Raw genomic sequence first — 23,964 nt, 5'->3', positions numbered from 1 at the left:
ATGGGTCTTCCCCTTAGAGTAGTTACCAGAAAACTTAGGCCTGTCATTTCTAGCTGTGCCCTGTGGATCTTCCATACAATGTAAAGTCTTCACCTTCTTTCTTGCTCCGTTTTGTCATCATCCCAGGGCTTAGAGCCCTATTCTTAAAATACAGCGGGAGCAACAGATAGGCTGATGTTTCATTTGCAGCTTTGAGGGTGATTTCCTGGAGGCCTTACAAAGTTCTGACTGTATGTGGGAAGGGAGCATGAGACAGGCGAGCAAGGCAGAGGTGAGGGTCAGAGATAGAGCTGGGGCCTGGGCGTGTTTCCTTTGAAATGAAGGCAGGCTGAAGGCATGTGCTTGAAATGTGCACAGCGCCTACAAAGCCAAGCTCTGTAGTATTTATGTTGAGCAGAACAGCTTCAGAAGAAACCCTCAAAAATGTATGAGTCTAAAGGCTTAGAAGTACAAGTGGTGCAGCAGTACTTACTCTGAGCTGCATGAATGTGGGCAGCGAGGTGTCCAGGAGAGCAGGGAAGATGGCGGCAGGTGGAAAGGGTCATCCTGTGTCAACCTTCACGTGCTGGGTTAGCACTGCAGATTCACAGGAAACATCATCAGAGTGAAAAGACCTGAGAAACACTGCAACGGATGAACGTGTCCAGGGTATGGGGAACGTGGTGTGTTCCTTAGAAGAACATTTTGTAATAGAACCTGTATCCATGTTATATCCCTTCTAGTGTCTTGTTTAGCCACCACTAAAGTAGGAAGGCTTCATCACGTGACTAAAGTTTACTAAAAAATGAATCAGGTCGTGCAAATCACTGAGAAATATATATCTGATGTTTGTTGTGTAATCTTTCAGGAGATAAAAAAGTTTATCAAGGAGGTTTCTGAGAAGATCAAGAAGACCAGAGATAAATACGGCATCAACGACAACGGCACGACAGAGGTAGTGGCCCTCCCCCGGGGGTCAGGAGATGCAGAGGGTTTCCCACGCTGCCGGCCCCGGCCCTGAACTCGGCTTTTGTTCCTCTAGCCCCGTGTGCTGTACCAGTTGGACCGGATCACCCCCACCCAAATAGAGAAGTTTCTGGAGACATGTAGGGACAAGTACATGAGGTGAGGGCGCTAATTGTCTCAGGCTGCCGGGCGGTCCAGTGGGTCTCTGGCATCTTTCCTGTTTCCCCAGGAAGCAGAATCCTGTGCCCACATCACTTACCAGCTGCCAGCCTTGAGCAGGTTCTGTCACCTCCTCTCTAGGGGCTCCAGTGGGTAAGCAGGCTGAGTGCTCCAACATGTGGGAAGCAGTGCAAACAAATTTCCGAGCATCGTCTTTTCATAGGGAAGCTACCAACATATTTGGCCAGGGCTGGCTGCTTGTCCACCTGCGGTACCATGTGTGAGCGGAGCCTGTAGGTCTTGTCCGGTCACCCACGCTGACCACAAGTAGCCACGCGGTTCCCTGTCGTCGTTGGGCCCCTCTGAGCAGTGCTCCCCCTCCTCTGTACCTGTAACTGATCTGTGTCCGGTTCTTCCTCTGTCACAGGCCCAACCTGGGTCCTTGCCAATTCCTTCCTGACCCTGACGGCATATGTATTTTTTCTGTTGAAAGATAATCAGACACCTCCCCAGCAGTTTGGGGGTTTTAGTTTTGTCTCTTTTTTTTTTTGGCCGTGGCACAAGGCTTGCAGGATCTTAGTCTCTGGGAGTTGAACCTGGTCCCTGGCAGTGAAAGGACAAAGTCCTAATCACTGGAGGGCCAGGGAATTCCCTGGTTTTGTCTTTTAATTGAGGTATAGGTGACCTATATGTAAAAGTATATAAAATGGGTATATTTAAATGGGTTTTATATAAGATAGTTGCATCTCTTTTGTTTAATTGTATTAATGGAGTAGGGGCTTCCCAGGTGGCTTAGTCGTAAAGAATCCTCCTGCCAAGCAGGAGACTCGGGTTCAATCCCTGGGTCAAGAAGATCCCCTAGAGAAGGAAATGGCCACCCATTCCAGTATTCTTGGTTGGGAAAATTCCATGGAAAGAGGAGCCTGGTGTGCTGCAGTCCATGGGGTCACAAAGAGTCGGACACAACTTGGCCAACTAAACAAACGACAGATAGTTGACCTACAACATTATGCAAGTTTCAGGTGCAAACACAGCAATTCAGTATTTCTGTATATTGCAAAAAGGTCACCACGATACATCTGGTTACCATCTGCCGCCGTACAAAGATACCGCATCGTCATTAACTGTAGCCCCTAGGCTGTACATTTCATCCCGTTTTGTCTTTTCAGGGCACAGATGGAGCCAGGTTCCGCAGTGGGCGCGCTCTGTGCCCAGAGCATTGGTGAGCCGGGCACCCAGATGACCCTGAAGACTTTCCACTTTGCAGGCGTGGCCTCCATGAACATCACCCTGGGCGTGCCCCGCATCAAAGAGATCATCAACGCCTCCAAGGCCATCAGGTGCCCTCATCCCTTTGCCTCTTGTTCTCACACTCGTCTCTCATGTCCAGGAGAAACAACGTGTCCCTTGTCACGAGTGGGTGTCTGATAAATGCTAGTGGACAGTATCTCAGACTCTGGAGTGACACGTGCTAGTGTTAATCATATCGTGGCTCTTAAAAAACACCCAAGACAGAATGTCCAAACTGGAGAGAGTCAAAGCCGAAGCAATGGTTCTTGTGGCCACAAGTCACATGTAAGAGAGAAACCTAAAACAATGCCTGGAAAAATTGGAACCATGTGTCATTGTAGACTTCATCCTTTTGATGATGTTATTCCCAGCTTCACTAGTCCTGATGTGTCTGCGACTCAATTTTGGGGCCGTATTCTGTGACAACACTCCCCCAGCCCAAATCCCACCCCCTGGTGGTTTCATGATAGAATTTGTAGGTGACCTGAAACTAGGAAAGAGAAATATTTTATAGCGCATTCAGTGACAAAATCATGTCCTACCTATGATCGGAATGTAGCAAAATGACAGTACAGCGTTAAAGGAGCTGCACTCGGTTCTGGAACAGCACCTGTCCATGTCCAGGGTGGCAGGAGCTCTGCCCGCCTCTAGGTCAGTCAGATCACCTAGGAGTGTGCGTTCAGGGGATGCCATCCAGAATGGCAAGGCTGGAAGCTACGAGCTAGTAGTTGGAGCAGCCAGAGGTGTCCTGGAGGGGAGGTTGTGGGAGCGGGCTAAGCTATAAGTGACATGATTTTGTCACCACACGTGCCGTAGTATACAAACCCATAGTATACGAAGGGTCAGTTTACTCAGGGAACAGAACTGAAGTAACTACGTATTAGGACCAAAGAGGAAAAGGTAGGTGTGCTTGGCCAGGAAGACTGTTCTGAAAGCCACTCGCTCACTGATGGAGTGGCTTGCCTCATGAGCACTGGTGTGTGCAGCCCTCAGGACTGCGCCTGACTCCAGTGAACGCTCAGGACGGTAAGCTGCAGTTGCTGTTAGGGTTCCAAACTCACCCGGACGTAACGCAGCGTGGTCTTCAAGCAGCCTCGTGATCCTGTGCCCTCCTCCCCACAGCACTCCCATCATCACAGCACAGCTGGACAAGGATGACGATGCAGATTATGCTCGTCTGGTGAAAGGCAGAATTGAGAAAACCCTCTTGGGAGAGGTAAGAAGAAATCCCTCTCGATAATAAGAAAACTAACCCAGCAGCATTGCCAGGACGTGTGAGAACCTCCTGTAGTGGGTTTACCAATCCGTGTGTCCACGCTGCTCTGTGTCCTTAAAGACGAGAGGGAGCCTCGTATGCTCCGAGGGACAGGGAAGTGACTGACGGATGTTCTGATCTTTTGACACCACAGATTTCAGAGTATATCGAAGAAGTGTTTCTTCCTGATGATTGCTTCATTCTCGTCAAGCTCTCCCTAGAACGGATCAGACTTCTGAGGCTGGAAGTGAGTCCCGTAATTAAATGCGTGAAGGAAGTCATCCCCTTTCAGTCCCAGGACAGGTGTGATGAACTAGGGCAAGAGCTGTGCGTAGCACAGGAAGCCCCAAAGAGGCTTCCACTCGGCGTCTGTCCTCTGGATCTGTCGTGCCTTCACATTCTGTCTACCCCAACCCCGGCACAGATGTGACCACCTAGAGACACACAGGAAATTAGTGGAGGTGGTGTGCAGAGCACGGTGCCCATTTGCTGTGACACAGCATGCCAGCAGTTGGAAGGACCATAGTGCCAGCTGTGTCTTACCCACCTGTGGGCCCCCAGCGCAGCAATGGCTGGCTCAGGATACGTGGGTTGACCTGGCTTCTTACTGGCATTTATAAACGGGTAACGGTGGCAAAATGGATTTAGGAGGGGCGGGTGGATCTACTTTTTTAGTGAATAAGCAGAGGTGTATATACAGTATATACAGTACATACATGTACATATATCTCTGCTATTAAAATACCAAAGTACCAAAAAAGACATGATGAGGAGAGAGACTAGGGGGTGGGGGGGCGGGGATAATTAAAAAGGCTCCTTAGAGGGGCAGGATGCTGAAAGGCCAAGAAACACAGAAACTGCAGCCTCCAAATCCCGCCAGTAACCTGGGCATGTGACCCCTCACAGGTGAACGCTGAGACAGTGAGGTACTCCATCTGCATGTCCAAGCTGCGCGTGAAGCCCGGCGACGTGGCCGTGCACGGCGAGGCAGTGGTGTGCGTCACCCCCCGAGAGAACAGCAAGAGCTCCATGTACTACGTGCTGCAGTTCCTGAAAGAGGATCTCCCCAAGGTGAGTCTCGGGTCGCCTCCCCAGCTGTCAGGCCTCACGCCTGAAGATGCATGACAGGAGGGAGCACGTTTGTCTCTAAGCTGCAGAGCCAGGCATCGGGGCGCGGAAGGGCTGCTGAGACTGCGGGTGGCGCCCGGTTCCTTCGTTTCTTTGCCACATCCCCGAGGAGTCAGGCAGGCTCAGGTTGCCTTCTTCACCCTGCTTTACCATTCTGCCTGTTCAGCTTTTCTCTTCTCTCCTAAAACTGGTGGTGGAAGAGGGCACAACCCCCTGCGCTTCTGCTTTCCTACCTCTGCACCCCCCAGCGGCTCAGGCAGCACACAGGCACTCCCCGCTTTGGCGCATTCCTGACAGTCAACTCCGAGATGGGGTGATCAAGACCACAAACACAGGCTGTGACACCCCCAGTTCTCGCAGCCACTGGTTTCCCAGGCTGCTAGGTGGGCGGGGCCATTCGCACTGCGGGGTCTGGAGCCCTCTGTGTCTCTGTGTCCAGGTGGTGGTGCAGGGCATCCCGGAGGTGTCCCGAGCTGTCATCCACATTGATGAGCAGAGCGGGAAGGAGAAGTACAAGCTCCTGGTGGAGGGGGATAACCTGCGGGCCGTCATGGCCACCCACGGCGTGAAGGGCACCCGGACCACCTCCAACAACACATACGAGGTACCGCTCACAGCCGGGGCTCCTGCAGTCAGCCCAGCACGTTCCTCTGACCCTGCCGTTCACTCTGGGTCTGCACCGAAGACTACCCCACACTCCATCTCTGTGGAGGGACACAGGGTGCTGGGAACCTTGCAGGGCAGAGGAGGATGTGAGGGGAAGCTGGGGAGCCCTGGACATGGCTGCCTCCATTCATCTCTGCCCTCCGCAGGTGGAGAAAACCCTGGGCATCGAAGCTGCCCGGACAACTATCATCAACGAGATCCAGTATACGATGGTCAACCACGGCATGAGCATCGACCGGCGGCACGTCATGCTGCTCTCCGACCTCATGACCTACAAGGTGCGTGGGGCCTCGTGGCTGCTATCGCAAACCCAGTCTCAGGAGCACCAGGCTTGGAGGACATATACAGTGCCTGGCTGTGATGACCACCATTACCCCAGAACCAGAGTACAGTGGTCCAGCTGGGCGTGCTGGTAAAATTCCAGTGTGAAAATTGCAACCACATGGCAGGAGGCAGGGCATGGTTTCTATCCTAAAAGAAAATTAGCCATTGCCAGAAGCCTAAGGATTCCATGACAGACTGAGGTTTATGTCCTGCCGAACCCATTTCTCATACTCCTATAGCCATTTCTAGGTGAAAATCTGACTGGGGACTGAGTTTGGTTGGTTGGTTGGTTGGTTTTTGTTTTTGTCTCTTGTACCAAAAATCTTTCCTCTCTCATCATGCCATAAGGCATGATGCCTCCACAGACACACTTGTACTGCAGCAAATTCAGAAGCTGGGTGGGAGAAGTGACCCATTTCCTACCACCCCGTAGTAAAGACAGTCATTTTAAAGTCTTCCTTTCCATTTTTGTTCTATACGCATATATTAGATTACTACAGGTAAACAGTAAAAATGAGCATGTCATTTTTATTGAACATTGTAAGTGTTTTCCACATTGCTATGTAGTTTTATAAAGATACTTTTTTAATGATGGTTCAGTATTCCTTTGAATGAAAGTACCTAAATATACTTGTTTCCCTACTTTGAGGTTTTTAAATTATTTGGGTTTTTATTTCTTTGAGTCATAAGAAACATCTTCAAAAGTTATTTTTTTTTCTTTTAGAGGGGAGGGGTGCAGTTTAGTTCCCCGACCAGGATTTGAACCCAGACCCTCAGCAGTGAGAGTGCAGGGTCGTAATCACTGGACCAGCAGAAAATCCCCCACTTTTCAGCTTTTGTTCGGTTCGTTTTCATTGGTGTGTAGTTGCTTTACGGCGTTGTGTTAGTTTCTGTTGTGCAGCAGAGTGAATTGGCTACACATACACACATATCCACTCTTTACTTCCCAGTTCTCGGTTCTTTGTTCCAGTGGCCCCTGGCCGTGAGTGCCAGGATCTGTGCTGTCAGCGCCAGTGACCCCAGAGGGACACGGGTGGGACAGATGGTCGTTAGGGTCCTTCGCAAACCTGGATTGTGACTTGAACAGCAGCCTGGCTGCTTTTTGCTTCTTCTGTTGAGGGGGGCAGGGACTGCATTCTCGACCTGGCAGGAGTCCCCACTCTGGCTCTCTCCCTTGGCACAGGGTGAAGTCCTGGGCATCACCAGGTTTGGCCTGGCCAAGATGAAGGAGAGCGTGCTGATGCTGGCCTCGTTTGAGAAGACGGCCGACCACCTCTTTGACGCTGCCTACTTTGGGCAGAAGGACTCTGTGTGTGGTAGGTTTGGTGCTTGCAGCAGCCTCACCAGAGGCCTTTGTGGGGTTTTGTTGGTTTTTTTGTTTTGTTTTGTTTTTTACAGTTTAGACCATGGCCAGGGCTTCTCAAGAGAAACTGAGCAGGGAGAGCTTTGCCTTGTTTTAAGAGTCAAGTCGCAGCTCACAGAATTAGAGCTAACCGATCTTTTATCTCCAAAGCCTGATTGCGGCAGCCTGCGTCCCCCACATCCTTTAGAACCCTGCTCAGTCAGGACAGAGGAGAGGTCACCCCTGGGCAGGTAGGAATTTTCTAGCCTTCAGAATGAGAGTCAGCCACTCTGGTCCTGCCCCAGGCGCTCCCGCTGTCCCAACTCCCTGAACGAGGCAGCTGGCACGCTTCCGCCGGGTGCCTTGTGTGCCATCTCAGCACGTTGCTGAGGCATGGATATCAGCCCTTTCACAGGGAGAAGACCAAGGGCACTAACTCGTTATCAGAGTCTCGCCCTGCGCTGGCCTGCCCTCCCCACACAGAGCTGGTCTGGCGGGCCTAGGGGAGAGGGGTGGCTGTCACAGCCAAGCTCTGCTCCCCGCGCCCCAGAGTGCCCACTTTACTCCAGCCTTTCTCGTGCCACAGCAAGACCCTGTGGCCTGAGGTGGGAGTTTGGGGTTCAGACAGTGACGCCGCGCCTGGCCCCAAGCACTGCCGCCAGAGCTCCGCTTCCTAGTGGCCGTTTCCCTTCTCACCTCCTTGTGTGGACTCAGCACCCGAGGTGATGGGCAGATGGGACCAGGCAGTGTGTGCCTACTTTTTGCTTCTAAGATTAGGGTGACAGGTTGCAAATAGAGGGAAAGAGAAATTAGGCAGTTCTTTACTATAACGAAGGGTGAAAGGAAAGAAAAGCAGGCAGAGATGGGGGCAGGAGAAGGGCAAGGCCCAGCCAAAAGTGAGAGCAAGCCTGCTTGCAGGCCTGAGACCCAGCACCCCGCTCCACCTTTAGGGGCCTGGCATGGTTGCCCTGCCCCAGCTTTAAAGTCCCCTGGTCCTCTGCATGTTGTAACTTAGTGTCAGCCCTCACTCTGTGTTGGGTTTTAGTTTGATTGCCTCTCTGGCCCCTGATAGCACAAAGCCCAGAACACAGCAGATATACACTCGCTTACTATAGAACCAGAAGCCTCACGCAGAGCCCAACATTTAGATCTTAGAAAGCTGAAAGGGAGCTTGGAGAAAGGATCTACACTGTCGCCTGACTCCTGTCACTCCCATGAGGGACCCTGCCTTCTCAGTGTTTCTGATTCAAGCTGTGGACTCCAAGGTTGGGGTGGTGTTAACCCCTGGACCACCCCTGACCCCTGGGCACAGAACAAATCTGTGCTGCTGTTTCCATGGGGATTGGCATCTGCTCGCTGCGATCCCATTTGCTTGTTCCCTGGGCCCTAAGCTAAGGACATGCTGGGTGGCAAACTTGGGGTTTCCTGAGCATCATTCAGTGTATCCTTGCTGTTTGAGTTTAGTGCTCAAAGGTGAGGCCACATGATGCCTTTAGCTTGGGCAGAAAGGCTGCTGAGGCAGCAGCGGGGCTGTGAGCAAGCACTTCCCTTCAACCAGATGCAGGAACTCCCCCCGCCTGCCCAGGAGCACCAGGCCATGCCTTCAGCATCCATAGAAGAGGAGTAAAGTGAGCAGCCCAGGTCCAACACGTGGGGGCTGGGACTCCAAGTCAGTAGTCTTTCTGTCCTGTTTGAAGACTTCCCCAAGTGTAGAGACGCTCTCTCACCTCCTTTCTGGTTGGTTTCAGGGGTGTCTGAATGCATCATCATGGGGATCCCCATGAACATTGGAACTGGACTCTTCAAGCTGCTCCACAAGGCCAACAGGGACCCCAGCCCTCCCAGGAGGCCCCTCATCTTCGACACAAACGAATTCCACATCCCCCTTGTCACCTAGTCCAAGGCAGAGGGGGCTGTTCCTGACCTTGGCTCCTTGTCACCTGGAAAAGGGCTGGAGGCCAGCAGCCAACTCCTGAGCTTTGTGCTCCCCAGGACCGAGGCCCTGCTGCCCCTACCATGCTGGCTGTTGGAGAAGGTTCCCTGAGTGCTGGGAGCTGCTCATCCCATGACCCCAGCCGTAGCACAGTGCTTGGTGGGGTAAACCGGGATTTTTCTGTCGGTTTGAAACCTGCTTAATCTGGGGACAGCTCTGCACCTCCTGCCTACTCCACCTCCCTGGACTTGTAAGGAGGCCCCAGCCAAGCATCTCTGCTCATTTCCACCTCCCCTGTCCCTCCATTCACTCACAGGAGTCCCAGCCTGACCAGGAGCCAGTGCTAAGCCCCAAAGCCAGGGCACATTCTCAGTTCTTCCGTTCCCTGGTCATTCTGGAATCTCCCAATGTGACATACTAATGTAAATATTGTTCGTAGTATTTATTTGCTCACTGAAGAATTTGGAGTTTTTATTGTTATTTTAGTTTTCCTTTTGAAACCAAGAAGCTGTGGAAACCAAGAGAGCCAGCTTTGAAGCATCCTTGGAAAAACTAGTTAAGCAAATGGGGCTATCTAGGATTTGAAACTGTGTTGAAACTGTCATGAGGCCAAGCTGCTCTGAAACACCTTTTGCAGACTCCCATGCCACCCTCTTTGTGTATATTTCCGATGCCCATGGGGGCACATGAGTCAAACTCATTCTTTGTGGCCTGTAGAAGCCTCTCCAGAGTTTAGAGCTGGCTGAGGTGGGGACTCCCGGTGTACATGGAGATGAGGAGTGGGGCAGGCCCCTGCCCTGCCTGGGGGCATCCGCACTCCTCCTGAGGAATCCACACGTGTGCTCGCCTCCCGCAGCCGGGGAGCACACAGGCAGCTGCAGAGCCGGAGGCCTCGCGAGTGCCCCAGGGCCTGGCGTGAGAGGGCCCTCTAGGCGCAGGCAGGCGCGGCTCTCAGGGGTGAAGCGGCCACCCAGACAGGAAGGGTGGGGCCCGCACGGGGGTGGGCGCCCGCTGGAGTTGACGTCCCCCAGGTGGCTGCAGCGGGTTTCTCAGAGGACGTCTGTGATGATAACACACGTGAGGCGGTAGGAAGGACCCGGCAGGGCGTCCCAGGAAGCCCGTGTTCTGCTGCCTGCTTGGGCCTCTGCTAGTGACCGCGCCTTCCATCGCTGGTAGGGTTTTCAAGGCTTACAGGGGGTTTTGTGAAACACCAGAAAGAAACGTACGCAGCTGGTCTCCTAGAGAGCACAGGGGTTTGCTCACAGAGACGGTGGTTCTTTGTGCCGAATTTGCTCCTTGGGATGGGGCTGGAGCCACAGGGAAAGAACTGGTGGCCACAGCTCTCCTCCAAGAATGTTCCCTGGAGCCTGTCCTTCCCTTCCCTGCCCGGAGCCAAGCTTCTCACTCTGGCTTTTCCTTCCCTCCCTGGGGGGCCTTGGAAAACCTAGACTGCTTGGTCAGAAGTGAGATGATATGAAAAGTGGAGCTGTGACCCTGTTTCTGGCTCCCTGCTCTTGGGAAGAAGATCAACCTCTGAAACGATAGCTGGTGCATCTCGCTGTTAAGCTACTGGAAGACACAACAGTGCAGACCGAAGAGATGAGCATCTGGTTTTGAGTGAGAAGATGGTTTGGATGATTAAAGAGGGTGTGGTAAAAGAAGAAGGGGAGGCCCAAAGAATTCAAGCAGTATTTTATAGAAGTACATTCTTTGGTCATTCCCTAGTTGATTTCCCACCTTCTGAGTTAATGCTGCTAAGGTACTCTGCAAAGCCCTAGGTTCTCGGGTGCGTGTTTGGAACGAGGGCTTTTTTTCCCCATACTGACATAAGTTAGGAATTCTTGACCTGAGTTATTTTTTGTCAATGCTCAGGTTTCAATTCTACCAAAGTGAGTCTGGGCTTCTCAGGTGGCACAGTGGTAAAGAATCTGCCTGTCAATGCAGGAGACACAAGAGACATGGGTTTGATCCCTGGGTCAGGAAGATACCCTGGAGGTCATGGCAGCCCACTCCAGTATTCTTGCCTGGAGAATCCCATGGACAGAGGAGCCTGGCAGGCTACAGCCTGTAGGGTCACAGAGAGTTGGACACGACTGAGTGTAAACTTAGTTTGGCCCCACACCTATGAGGTTAACCTACACACTTAGGGTGCCGGTGATATGGAAAAAAAATGCCATTTTTCACATTCAGCTCCCCCTGTATCTTTGAACTGATCTGGCCTAGTTTAAGACAAATGGTTGAGCCCGTTAATAATGCTTATGCAGGTTTGCCCCATGCAGCCTCACCATGGACTGTGCTTCTCACCCAACCTGCCAGGAGCCACAAGACTGGCTTCCTAAAACCTGAGAAGTAACTTCTGGGCCTGATCAGATCCAGGACTGCTGGACTACACGTGAGGGACAGGGAGGGTGGAATTGGGTGATGGAAGGGACCACAGTGCCCACCTTGCTCTGTGACAGAAGCTGGAGAGACCGTGGCCACAGTTTTCTGCTGTGCGTGACAAAGTGGGCACCTCTGGGAGCCTGGCCCGGTCTCTGGCAAGCACTCTGACTCCCTGGGTGAGACGTGGCCGCGGTGGATACAGGTTCTGGGTTGGATTCAGACCAGCACGTGGTTCTGGGAAGGGGCACACCCCCAGTGACAGTGAGGTACCCTCGCCACCAGCCCTGCCACCATAGGCGGTGTTGACTGGTAAACCCTACTCCGGCCTCCCCACTGCACATCCCAGGGGTGGGAGTTAAAATTCCCCCTAATCTGATCATCTACCCTGGCCTTGGGCTTTGTGCAAACACAACTCAAACACTTCAGTATACACTGAAGACCGAGCTGAACAGAAGGTTAGGATGTTATTCTGGCCTATTTGGAAGAAATAAAATGTTTAAATTCTGCCTCATCCATTAGACACGTATTTCTGACTGGTGATCTGTCCAGTCCTTGACCCTTTTCCCATCCTTTGTACACAGGGATCGAAATAGTGACTGGCTCAGTTACAGCCCCGCCCCACTTTGTTCAGCACTTTGGGGGCGGGAGAGACATTCTGGAGTGTTTCAGTGTCTGTCGGATAAGAGCTAAATGCAGAGCTGTGTGTCTACTCCAGCTTCTGTCCACGTGTGTTCACACTGATGAATGTCTGATTCAATCTGACACAATGTGGTGGTGATTTTTTCTTAAAGTTTTGTTGTCTCTTGGCAGAACTCTTATTTTTCTATCAAAACTCAAAAGAAGGAAACGTGCTATACAAAAAAGTGTGGCAGTTCAGCCCAGAGGGTTGTGAAACAGGGTAGTTGGGTTACAGGTGGGCTTCAACTCCTAAAATGATGAATGTTCCTGCTTCAGGCCCACCTCTAAAGGTCAGCAGTAAGCATCCAGCCCCCTCCCACCCCATGTGGCTACTTCAAATCCAGTGAATTGTGGGGCAGCATCCCCCACACCCATCTTCTGGAGGTGCTGCCTGGCCAGGATCAGGTATCTAGCTTGACTTCATTCATTCAATTAGTAAAGACCTGCTATGTCCAAAGTCCTGTTCTAGGTACTGAAAGTACAACAGTAAACCAAACAGGTAAATCAGATACTAATGCATCTAGAAACAATTCTTTGGCAGAAGTGGGTGGGGCGACAAAAACGTGTCCAACACAGTCTAGGGTTGAGGCTTCAGAATTGAGGGCCTGGCTCCTGTGGGCAGGCTCAGCACATGAGGCCTCACCAGAGCAAAGAGAAAGGTCCCTATGAGCCAGCACAGCCCCCAGGTTCCAGCCCCTCCCTACAGGGCCCTCCATGCCTCACTGGCCTCCTTCCCTTGGACTTGGGTTCTGGAGGATGTGCCCTGGGCAGAGGACACCTGCCCATGGTCAGTGGGGAGGGATGCTCCATCCTTTCCCCACCGTCAACGTGCAGTGTTAATAAGCAGTGTTAATAAGCAGTGTTAATAAGCAGTGTTATGCTTTTGTTCTGGCCCAGGTGGTGTGCTGGGCCCTCGGAGGAAGTCCCTGCACGCATGGGGTTTACCATCTGCCCGGGGTCATCTTATGGTTAAGAGCCTGCGTTCTGTGATCAGGCTGTCAGAATTCAAATCCCAGTTTCCCCTTTTTATCTGGTGACCTTGAGCTAATGACCTAGCCTCTCTGCCTCTACTCATTTATAAGATAGAAATGCCATTTATTGGTATCTACGTCATAGGGCCATTGTGAGTTTCAACATGATTATGCATATAAGGTCTTAGTACAGCTTGGCACAGAGTATATGCTCATTAAGTACATTGCAGTTATGATGACTATCACTATTTTGACTGAAAAACATGCTCTGTGAATTCACAAGGAAAACCCAATCCTTTGACTCTTTTTAATTCACTCGGATGGAGCTGTGTGTGGCTTTGGAAATTGGGCCTCCTGGATATAAACCCTGCCTCACTCTCTGCTCAGTCAGTAGATCCCAGGAAATATTTCACACCAGGGACAAAGAAGCCTCAGGAAGGGGACTGGCACTTAGCAGTCGTGTGGATCAGAGCCTGAACGTTTTCATGTAGGCCATAAAGTAAATGTGGGTAGTAATACCAGAGAACTCAGAGGCTCTTTACAGAGAGATGTAGACATTAATACGCTTATTTATATAGATGTGTTATATAACAGGGTGTTCCTCTCTTTAGGCTTCCCTGGTGGCACAGCAGTAAAGAATCCGCCTGTAGTGCAGGAGATGCAGGTTCAATCCCTGGGTTGTGAAGATCCCCTGGAGGAGGGCATGGCCACCCACTCTAGTATTCTTGCCTGGAGAATCCGATGGACAGAGGAGCCTGGCGGGCTCCAGTCCATAGGGTCACAAAGAGTCAGACACAACTAAAGTGACTTAGCATGCACACACGTCCCACTCTTGAAGAGAGAGGTTGCCACTGAAAAATCATCAGCAGAAAATATTACCAATAAGAAATTGGTAATCTTGACCACCTTACTTCCCACTCTGTCTGGTGTACCTTTCTAATGTACCTCCTGAAGGTATTGCCCACTCCCCCCCCCACCCCCCGCTTTTTTTTTTAAGTCTGATAGTAAAGAAATCAAATCATCTTGGACCAAACTTTGCTCTGGAAAGTGCTGAGTGTTCTGCCCTGAACATAGTAGAGTGGTCATTTCCAGTTATATAAACATAAAGCAAGTAGGCACCAAATATTCAGGGAGCAGGACATTGTTATCAGCATAAGTTAACAAAAAATCTAAGTTAACACAGCCTTAAATACCTAAGGTTGTTGTTTTTATTTAAAAAGACCATAGATGGTATTGCAGGATTAATACCGTAGTTTCACAAAGCTGTGGGAGAACCAGGCTTCTCCCAACCTCCCCTTCCACCCTAGCATGTGGCCCAGCCCTCATTCCTCACGGTCCAAGGTGGCTGCTTGAGCTCCAGGCATTACAGCCAGAAGAAACGGAGAAAGAGGCATAGCGCTTTGCTTTAAGGAGAGTTCCCAAAAGTTAACTTGGCATTTCTGTTTACATCCCCTCAGCCAGAATTAGCCAAACACAGTTCCAAAGGAGGCTGCAGGATGCCGTCTGGGTCTGGGTGGCCATGTAGGGGCTTCTGTTAGCAAACAGCACGGGGAGATACAGAAGTGGGCTATGACCATGTCTGCCTGCAAAGTATAAGGATGCATTGTGGGTTTTTGTTTGTTTGGGGGGGTTTTTTGCTTGATAAAGTTCAGAAAATTCCCCTAAGCCTCTTGGAACTGGAATATTTCTAGGGTGCGTACAACCATGGGACCTCTTCCTCTTCAGAGGGACTAAGAGCACCTCCTCCCTGACCCCTAAGCCCTTCACTCTCCCCTTTCTTTTCCCTTTCTTGCAGATTTCATGCCTGAGTTTTTGTTGTTGTTTACTAACCTGACATTTAAATTAGATCTCCTTCCCTTAGCAAGATGTTCAAAATGTTTCTGGACTTAATGGAAAATGTAGCTGTCAAACATTCATTCCATAAATAACACTGTTCATTGCTCACCTACTATGTCCCAACCCCAGTGCCAGGTACTGAGTGGTGAACAGAATTTCCATGACCCCTCTTTTTAGCAAATTAATGTAGTCACAGCACTACCCACAGAAATATAATACAAACAACATATGTTCCCATTTTCTAGTATCCACATTTCTTTTAAATGGTGAACTTAATTTTAGTAATCTATTTTAATTAATTCAACATATCTACAATATACCAATATGTGACCAATATAAAAATCATGGATGAGATATTTTACACTCCATATACTAAGTTTTCAAAATCCAGTGTATGTTTTAAGAGTACAACAAGTTTCAGGTTCTCAGCAGCCAGATGTGGCTAGGATATACTATATTCAGTCCAAAAAACAGTCTGGGGAATTCCCTGGGGGTGGGGGGATCCAGTGGTTAGGACTCTCCACTTTCACTGCTGAGGAGCCAGGTTCAAACCCTGGTCGGGGAACTAAGATCTCACAAGCCACACAGCCAAAATTTTTTTAAAAAGAAAGAAAAGCATAGTCTAAAAGAGGCAGTAAACAAACAGACAATTACAAATGGCACTAAAAATCAAGGAGACAGCTGCAGTGAGAAAGAAGGGGCAGCCTCTGTGAGCAGGGCCCGAGCTGATGCCTGAAGGATGAGCAGAGCAAGGGGAAGGGTCCTCCAGGCAGGAGGGCTTATGGAAGGAGGGAACTGGTCCCTGGAGAGCTGCTGGCGGGAGACCAGTCCCATGGTCTGCTGGAGATCTGACCTGGGAGTGAGCCGAGGCTGGGCCCCCAAGAATGCCCACAGTCTCCTGTCCATCCTGAAGCTGCCCACTCAGCTCCTCCATTCACTGTCCAGGGAACTTTCAGTGCACATCTCGCAAGGCTTAAACTGGACCCAAATAATTTTCTGTTGCCTCTGAACCTGGCCCCAAACCCAAGACCTATTTAAAGGTGGATAACCTGTACTCAAGGAAGCCAGAGCCTAGCGCTGAAAGCCCCGTTCTTGCTGCCTCAGGAAGCTCGCTGGCACAGAGCACACACTTTGTATACACTGTGCACTCGGCCCTGTGCTTCCAAACTTCTGCATTCCTTGGAGGAGGGATCGCATCCAGGGGAAGCCAGGAGTTGGAAGAATCACCCCGCCATGCCCTTCCTCTGCACCACCACCAGAGCACAGGCCGTCACATACACCAGAGCTTGACAGAAGTAAGCAAAACCAGACTTCCTGGATCGACTCTAGCGGTCTCCCAGGTGCTCAAGACAAGCAGCATCTTCAGCCTTTTGTGACACAGTGCTCAGTGTAGGCACACATTTGCAGATTTGCCGATAAATCCATGGGTCCAGCAGAAACAGTCCTGGACTTTCCAAGATCCAAACTGTCGCCCTCACTCTGCCTACCATCAGCAGCACTGCCTTATGCACACCGCCTCCTGCTTTGGGTCTCAGTTTCCCAGTCTGTACAGATTAAACCCTCAGCCATGCCCGTCTGCTACAATGCTTCTTACGAGGCACCCAGGAAGCTGGAAGACTAAACCATTAGCCATGCTGCCAGAACATGAAAGGAGCCCGTCACTGCTGATGGAGCCTCCAGTCTCAACCAGTTCTCATGCCTCACTCTCGTCCCTTGGGGGAATGGTCCCAAGACCACTGTCCCAAAAGCTGAGTTCCAGGGGTCCTGGCCCTTGTGGCAGCGTATGCCACTGCTTATCCTGGCACTCCTGAGCCCCCTTCCCTAATACTGCACTTAAACCACCCTTTAGCCTACTGAGTTCATTCTTTTATCTCCCCCAGCAGAATTTAAGTTCCAGAGGGACAGGTATTTGTTTTACTCACTGCTGTAACCTCAGTGCTTAGCACTGTACCTGGCAGGTACTAAAGGCTTTAAAAATATTATCTCGAGTGAAGGAGCGGATTCCGCCTGGAACCCCCTCTCAGCAGCTGGAATCTAGGAGTGAGGGCCTTGGAGCCCAGCAGGCATGGATTTGAATCCCTGCCCCATCACTTTCCAGCTTCCTCACAGCTAGCCACCCCCAGTCCTGAGCCCCAGCCCCATCGAGGGTCTCCTGCTGGCTGCTGGATCTGATCAAGGACTGCAGGAGCCTGACTGCTGCTTGTCCTCGCACTGCTTCCCAAAGGCTCAATTCCACCTTTGCCCAGAGAGGCCCTCGCAGGGCTAGAACCAAGGGTGAGGGGCCCCGACCACTGCCGCCTCCCCTCCTCCCATCTCTGCCTGCAGGCTCGGGCCCCAACCCTGGCCCCAAACATAAGAGCCAGAGCCAAATGCTTCTAGCATATACCACCGTGGGTGATTTATTTAAGGGTCTCCAAATAATCACTTAAGTGTCACCATGGCAACCTGGAGAGTTGCCATGGAGATCGGAGCAGGAAACGTCCCCATGGAGACCCCTGGGAGACTCTCTAGGAAATCATTACCAGGTGGATGGGGCTTGGGAAGGGGGAGCTGGACAAAGAAGGGAGCCCCACGGTTCTGTGTGCTGGCAGGCGGAGGGGGTGAAGGGGCAGAGTGGGAAAGACCAGCTTAAAAAGGCAGGCAAGTTAATGATCTCCACCAAGTCTAGGGGCCATGTGATAAATAACTTCTGTTGTGTGCACAGAATATATCTGAAGGAAAAGACAGGAAACTAGTAAAATTGGTGGCCCTCCAGAAGGGGGTAGAGGAGAGAGATTTTTCACCGTATGTTCCTTTGTATACTATTTGAATTTCTTTTATCAGAGGTATGTAGGTATTAAATATTCCAAAATTATTAAAGTTATTTACAAAGCATTTACTACATTAGATGTTTTACATCCTCAAAGCAGCGCCATAAGGTAGGTATTATGTCTGTTACACAGATGGGGAAATGGTGGTTCAGAAAGGCCCACAGCCACACAGATGAGTGGGAATCAAACCCAGGGTTCTCCAGCACCCCTCAGCGAGTCTGGATTCTCTGATCTGCCAATGCCACACTGAGCACTTTAGGTAACCTTGGCCCCTGGAGCTCAATTTCCTCACCTATAAAATAGCTTGGCACTTTGGACAGGATGACAGCTAAGCCACCAGGGAAACTCCTGATCCCTCCACACACCCATTAAGATGGCTACAATCTAAAATGGCAACAAGTGTCTGCGAAGCTGAGACATTCATGCACTGCTGGTGGGGAAATCAGAAACTTCACACACAGCTGTAAAATGGGTCAGCTGTGTCTGAGCTGCTATAGCAAAACCCCACAGACTGTGTGGCTTAAGCTACGGACAGTCATCTCTCAGTTTTGGACAGTGACAGACTTTATTTTTTGGGCTCCAAAATCACTGCAGATGGTGACTGCAGCCATGAAATTAAAAGACGCTTGCTCCTTGGAAGGAAAGTTATGACCAATCTAGACAGCATATTAAAAAGCAGAGACATCACTTTGCCGACTAAGGTCTGTCTAGTCAAAACTATGGTTTTTACAGTAGTCATGTATGTATGTATGTGAGATTTGGACCATAAAGAAAGCTGAGCACCAAAGAATTGATGCTTTTAAAAAAATTTTTATTTATGTATTTTTATTTGTTAATGTTACATTATTTATTTATTGGCCACACAGCATGGTATGTGGGATCTTAGTTCCCCGACCAGGAATGGAACCCATGCCTCCTGCAGGGGAAGCACAGAGTCTTAACTACTTAACCACCAGGAACATCCCAGAATTGATGCTTTTGAACTGTGGTGTTGGAGAAGACTCTTGAGAGTCCCTGAACTGCAAGGAGATCAAACCAGTCAATCCTAAAGGAAATCAGTCCTGAATATTCACTGGAAGGACTGATGCTGAAGCTGAAACTCCAATATTTTGGCCACCTGATATGGAGAACTGACTCACTGGAAAAGATCCAGATGCTGGGAAAGATTGAAGGCAAGAGGAGAAGGGGACAACAGAGGATGAGATGGTTAGATGGCATCACCAACGTGATGGACATGAGTTTGAGCAACCTCCGGGAGTTGGTGATGGACAGGGAAGCCTGGCTTGCTGCAGTCCATGGGGTTGCAGAGTTAGACACGACTGAGCAACTGAATTGAAGTCCTAGATCAAGTAGGTCCTAGCCTGCTTGGTTCCTCATGAGGGTCATCTTGCTGATGTGCAGATAGCTAGTTTCTTGCTGGATCCAGGATGGAGAGAGAAAGCTCTGGTGTCTATTCTTCTTAAAAGGACACTAATCCCATCATGTGGCCTCCACCTCATGACCTCATCTAAACCTAATTATGTCCCCAAAACCTTACCTTCTCATGCCATCACATTGGAGGTTAAGGCTTCACCTATGAATTAAAGTGAGAGGGGCAGGCAAACACTTAGTCTATAATAAGCTACTTTGGGAAAACAGTCTGGTAGTTGCACAAAAGGTTAAACACAGGTTTACCACATGATGCAGCAATGCCACTCCTAGGTATGTCCCCAAGAGAATGCAAAAACATTTTAACACAAAAGCTTGTACACGAATGCTCACAGCAGCATTATCCATAGCTGATATATTCAGCCACAAAAATGAATGAAGTACTGACACATGCTACAATGGGAATGATCCTCAAAAACACTCTACTTCATGAAAGAAGCCTCTGACAAAGAACCACACGTGACCAATAAATGTTTAGAATAGGGAAATCTATAAAGACAGAAAGTAGATCAGTAGTTGCCTGGAGCTGGGTGGATAGGAAGATTCGATGGTGACTGTTAATGAGTATGAGGTTTCTTTTGGGCGTAAATGTTCTAAAATCGATTGTGGTGACTGATGCACAGCTCTGAATATTCTGCGTGCATGCTCAGTTGCTTCAGTCATGTCTGACTCTTTGTAACCCTATGAACTGTCGCCCACCAGGCTGCTCTGTCCATGGGATTATCACGGCAAGAATACTGGAGTGGGTTGCCATGCTTTCCTCCAAGGGACCTTCTTGACCCAGGGATCGAATCCTTGTCTCTTACAGCTCCTGCATGGGCAGATGGATTCTTTACCATTGGCACTGCCTTCTAAAAGCCACTAAATTGTTTACTTTAAGTGGGTAAATTGCACGGTGTGTGAATGATATCTCAATAAAGCTATTTTTAAAAGAGTGAGGGAATTCCCCGGAGATCCAGTTGTTGGGATTCTGAGCTCTCACTGCCAAGGACCTGGTCAGGAAACTAAGATCTCGTAAGCCATGTGGTGCAGCCAAAGACAAACAAACAAAAAGGAATAGAGAGTGAGAGGGAACATACTCCCTCAAGGCTACACAGCCTTAGCAGCCCCTCTAAGACCTACCTCCAGGCAGTCGCCTCCCACTCATTCTGTTCTCTATAAGGGTGTCCAGCAGGGCCTCTAAGGCTGTTTCCAAAATGAGAAGGTGCCAACTACTGAGGGTTTCCGATTGTGACCCCCACCCCCTGCCCCCAGCCACAGCAGCGTTCTTTTTTTCTTTAATCGAAATATATATATTTGACTTACAATGTATTCATTTCAGGTGTAGAACCTAGTGATTCAATATTTTATATATTATGTATCATGAAATGATCACAGTAAATCTAGTTATCATCTGTTAGCATCAGAGCAGCATTCTTTAGTAAACTGGGCAGCCTCAAGATCTCATTTGGAGAAAGAGTTCCACTGCCAAAAAGAAAGAAAAGTAAAAGTTTGAAAGCCATCGACCAGAGACAGTATTAAGGAGGAAAGCGAAGTGATTAAGAACCTGAGCATGGGCCTTGTACGAAGCATCTCTTCCGATTCTGATTCTTTGACATCTTAGGGCCTTGCTGACCCTGGAGAGACTGTGCCTCCCAGAACTAGCCAGTTTGCACAGGTAGTCAAGGGCTCTCCAGTGAGCACGCCTTTTACATGCAAACCAGTCAATTCAGAGCCCATACCCCAAGCATTCTCTTCATCAAGTCCTTACAAAGCTCTCTCAGACTAGGCAGCTATTTCCCTGCCCTAATCAGCCCAGGGCCCAGGATCAGACAAGTAGAGGGCCCCATGCCCCAGAGCCCACTGAAATTTTTCAAACTAGTCAGTCCTATGCCTGCTTTCTGGTCTCACCTGTGCTCCTGCAGAGACCACAGTAAAGGCTCTTGCTCCTGTTCTGTCTCCCTTTCTGCCTCCTGACTGATCCCAGTGCTTGCTGGTGTGACCCTGCATGGTGAGTAAAATACTATCTTTTCTTTTTTTCCTTGTTCTAAAGTGAGGTTGAACTGACACATAACATTATATTAATTTCAGTTGTATAACATAATGATTCAGTATTTGCATATAGACTGCCCTCCATATCTAAGGGTTCAGCATCCATGGATTCAACCAACCATGGACAAAAGTATTCAAACATACACACACACACACAATTCTAGAAAGCTCCAAAAAGCAGAACTTGAATTTGTTGAACCAACAATTATTTACATTGTATTTATAACTATTTACATGATGTTTACACTGAATTAGATATTATAAATAATCTGGAGATGATTTAAAGTATATGGGAGGATGTGCATAGGTTATATGCAAATACTACACCATCTTGTATAAGGGACTTGACCCAGATATTCTCAGAGGTCCTGGAGCCAATCCAGAGAAAATACCAACAGATGACTATGAGTGCAAAATGATCACCACAGTAAGTCTAGTTAATGCGTGTCACCATAAAGAATAACAAAAAAAACCTTTTTTTCTTGTGATGAGGATTTTTAAGGTCTATTTTCTTGGTAACTTTTATTTATTTTTTTTTTTTGCTGAAACCCACGACTTGTGAGATCTTAATTCCTTGACCAGGGATGGGACTCTGGGCCCCCAGCAGTGGAAGAAGCATGGAGTCCTAACCACTGGACCACTAGGGAATTCCTTCTTAACAATTCTTAAATACGCAGTGCAATATTAAGAATAGTCAACATGCTGTACACATACTGTCTTCTCAATGACAATCATCTCCTGATCTGCTGGCCTCATCATATCTAAATAAGGTCTACAATTTTTTAAAGCAGACCTCAACATTTTAAAAATAAAATAAAGCAGGCTTCATTCTGCTCTGAGCTTGCCTTGGCTCCTATGACCTCAGGCAAACTCCTTCAGCTCCATGCTTCACTTTCTTCAGCCATAAACCCGGTTACCCAGTTACCCGCTGAGCCCGCCGAAGGGCCCTCATATATTATCATGTTGTATATATATAACTGGCTGTGGCTTGCACAGGGGGGCTGTGCCAAAGGCGCAAGGGGACACTCCCATCCAGACCCTGCTCTGCTTGCCGAGTTATGGATCTGCCAGGAGGAATGAGCATCTCATCCTACTTTCTGAAAAGACCCAAATGGGTCACCAATGGTCCTGGCCCACCTCCTGGGGCTGCTGTCAGGCTTAAAAGGGGAAGAGTGGAGAGGAGCCTCTCAAAGATGTTTGCAGGGTGGTTTTTGTCTAATAAAATGTGTTATAATTTGATACCTAGAAAAAAAAAAAAAAGGGGAAGAGTGGTGGAGTACCTAGGACCGCACCTGGCGCTGCAAAAACTGTGTCACTGTGGTCCCTGGAAGGCAGGAGGGGGCTCCAGCTACTGTGACGACATCAAGGAAGGCTTCTGTTTTTTCTTTTAGGGATGGGGACTGTAGGCATACCTCAAGCTGATTTTATTTGCCTCAAAGGAAGATGACCTGAATTAACACCCAGGCTATGAATGAACAGATATCTGTACGATTTGTATGATCACATTCACAGCAGCTGTATTCCCATTAGCTAAGTGGAAGGAACCCAAGTGCCCACTGATGGATGAATGGATAAAGATGTGGTGTATCTATACAATGCAATACTACTCATCTCTAAAAAGAATGAAATCTTGCCATTTTCAAGAACATGGAAGAACCTAGAGGGTATTATGCTAAGTAAAATAAGTCAAAGAAAGAAAGAATCCACCTGCAAATGCAAGGGACACAGGTTCAGTCCCAGGCCGGGAAGGTCCCACATGCTGCGGGGCAGCTGGGCTCAGTGCCACAACTACGGAGCCTGCGCTCCAGAGGCTGAGTCCCAGCTACTGAAGCCTGTGCCCCTCTAGCCCGTGCTCCACAACAGAGAGTATTCCCTGCTCACTGCAGCTAGAGAAAGCCCGCACGCAGCAACAAAGACCCAGCACAGCCAGGAGTAAACAAACAAAAAGAGAGAAAGACAAATATTATATGATTTCAACACAGTCAAAAATAAAAAGCAAGACAAATCCTGTATGATTTCACATATAAATGGACTCTAAAAACAGAAACAAACGAACAAGTGTAATCAAACAGGAATGGAATCACAGATACAGAGAACCAATAGGTGGCTGCCAGAGGAGAAGGGATACAGGAGAGAAACAGGTGAGGAAAATGAAGAGACATAAATTTCTAGTTACAAAATACATGAGTCATGCAGTATGAAGTATACAGAGTAGAAAATACAGTCAATAACAATGTTATCACTTTGTATGGCGACAGAGGACAATTAGACTTATCATGGTAATCATTTTGAAATGTATAGAAATCTGGAATCATGTTGTAGGTCAATTATATTCAAAAACAAGCACACTCATACAGAACAAGATCGGATTTGTGGTTATCATAGGCAGAAGGTAGGAGGGGAGGGACTTGGTGGTCAAAAGATACAAACTTCTAGTTATCAGATAAATAAGTATTACGGATGTAATGTACAACATAACTCTAATCAACACTGCTGTATGCTATATATGAAAGTTATTAGTAAATCCTGAGTTCTCATCACAAGGCAAAAACTATTTCTTTAATTTTGTATCCGTATGAGATGAAGGACATTTACTAAATTTATAGAGGTAATCATTTCATCATTTCAAGTCAAATCATTATTCTGTCCACCTTGAACTTAAACAGTGCTGTATGTCAATTAAATCAATAAAATGGGAAGAAAAAAAAGAAAGAAAAAAGGAAGGAAATTTTGACATATTCTACAACGGAGGTGAACATTGAGAAGATTATACTAAGTGAAGAGTC

At 48.8% G+C, this 23,964-nt stretch overlaps 1 protein-coding gene across 2 annotated transcripts in view; it reads left to right on the top strand.

Moving 5' to 3' along the window:
* The window catches only part of POLR3A (RNA polymerase III subunit A), a 46,692-nt gene extending 37,170 nt beyond the window's left edge, over window positions 1-9,522 (top strand). For both annotated transcript variants that reach the window (XM_061405440.1, XM_061405439.1), the window contains 10 exons: window positions 848-934; window positions 1,022-1,104; window positions 2,274-2,444; window positions 3,517-3,610; window positions 3,804-3,896; window positions 4,556-4,720; window positions 5,217-5,381; window positions 5,590-5,721; window positions 6,951-7,083; window positions 8,858-9,522. In XM_061405440.1, the coding sequence (XP_061261424.1) occupies window positions 848-934; window positions 1,022-1,104; window positions 2,274-2,444; window positions 3,517-3,610; window positions 3,804-3,896; window positions 4,556-4,720; window positions 5,217-5,381; window positions 5,590-5,721; window positions 6,951-7,083; window positions 8,858-9,006 (1,272 nt within the window). In that variant the 3' untranslated portion in view covers window positions 9,007-9,522. The remainder of the gene's footprint in view (window positions 1-847; window positions 935-1,021; window positions 1,105-2,273; window positions 2,445-3,516; window positions 3,611-3,803; window positions 3,897-4,555; window positions 4,721-5,216; window positions 5,382-5,589; window positions 5,722-6,950; window positions 7,084-8,857) is intronic.
* The last annotated feature ends 14,442 nt before the right edge of the window (window positions 9,523-23,964 follow it).

This window comes from Bos javanicus, chromosome 28 (assembly GCF_032452875.1).
Source record: "Bos javanicus breed banteng chromosome 28, ARS-OSU_banteng_1.0, whole genome shotgun sequence".
Taxonomy (NCBI): Eukaryota; Metazoa; Chordata; class Mammalia; order Artiodactyla; family Bovidae; genus Bos; species Bos javanicus.
The sequence above is the reverse complement of the archived record's forward strand: the minus strand, read 5'-3'. Positions and strand labels throughout refer to the sequence as shown.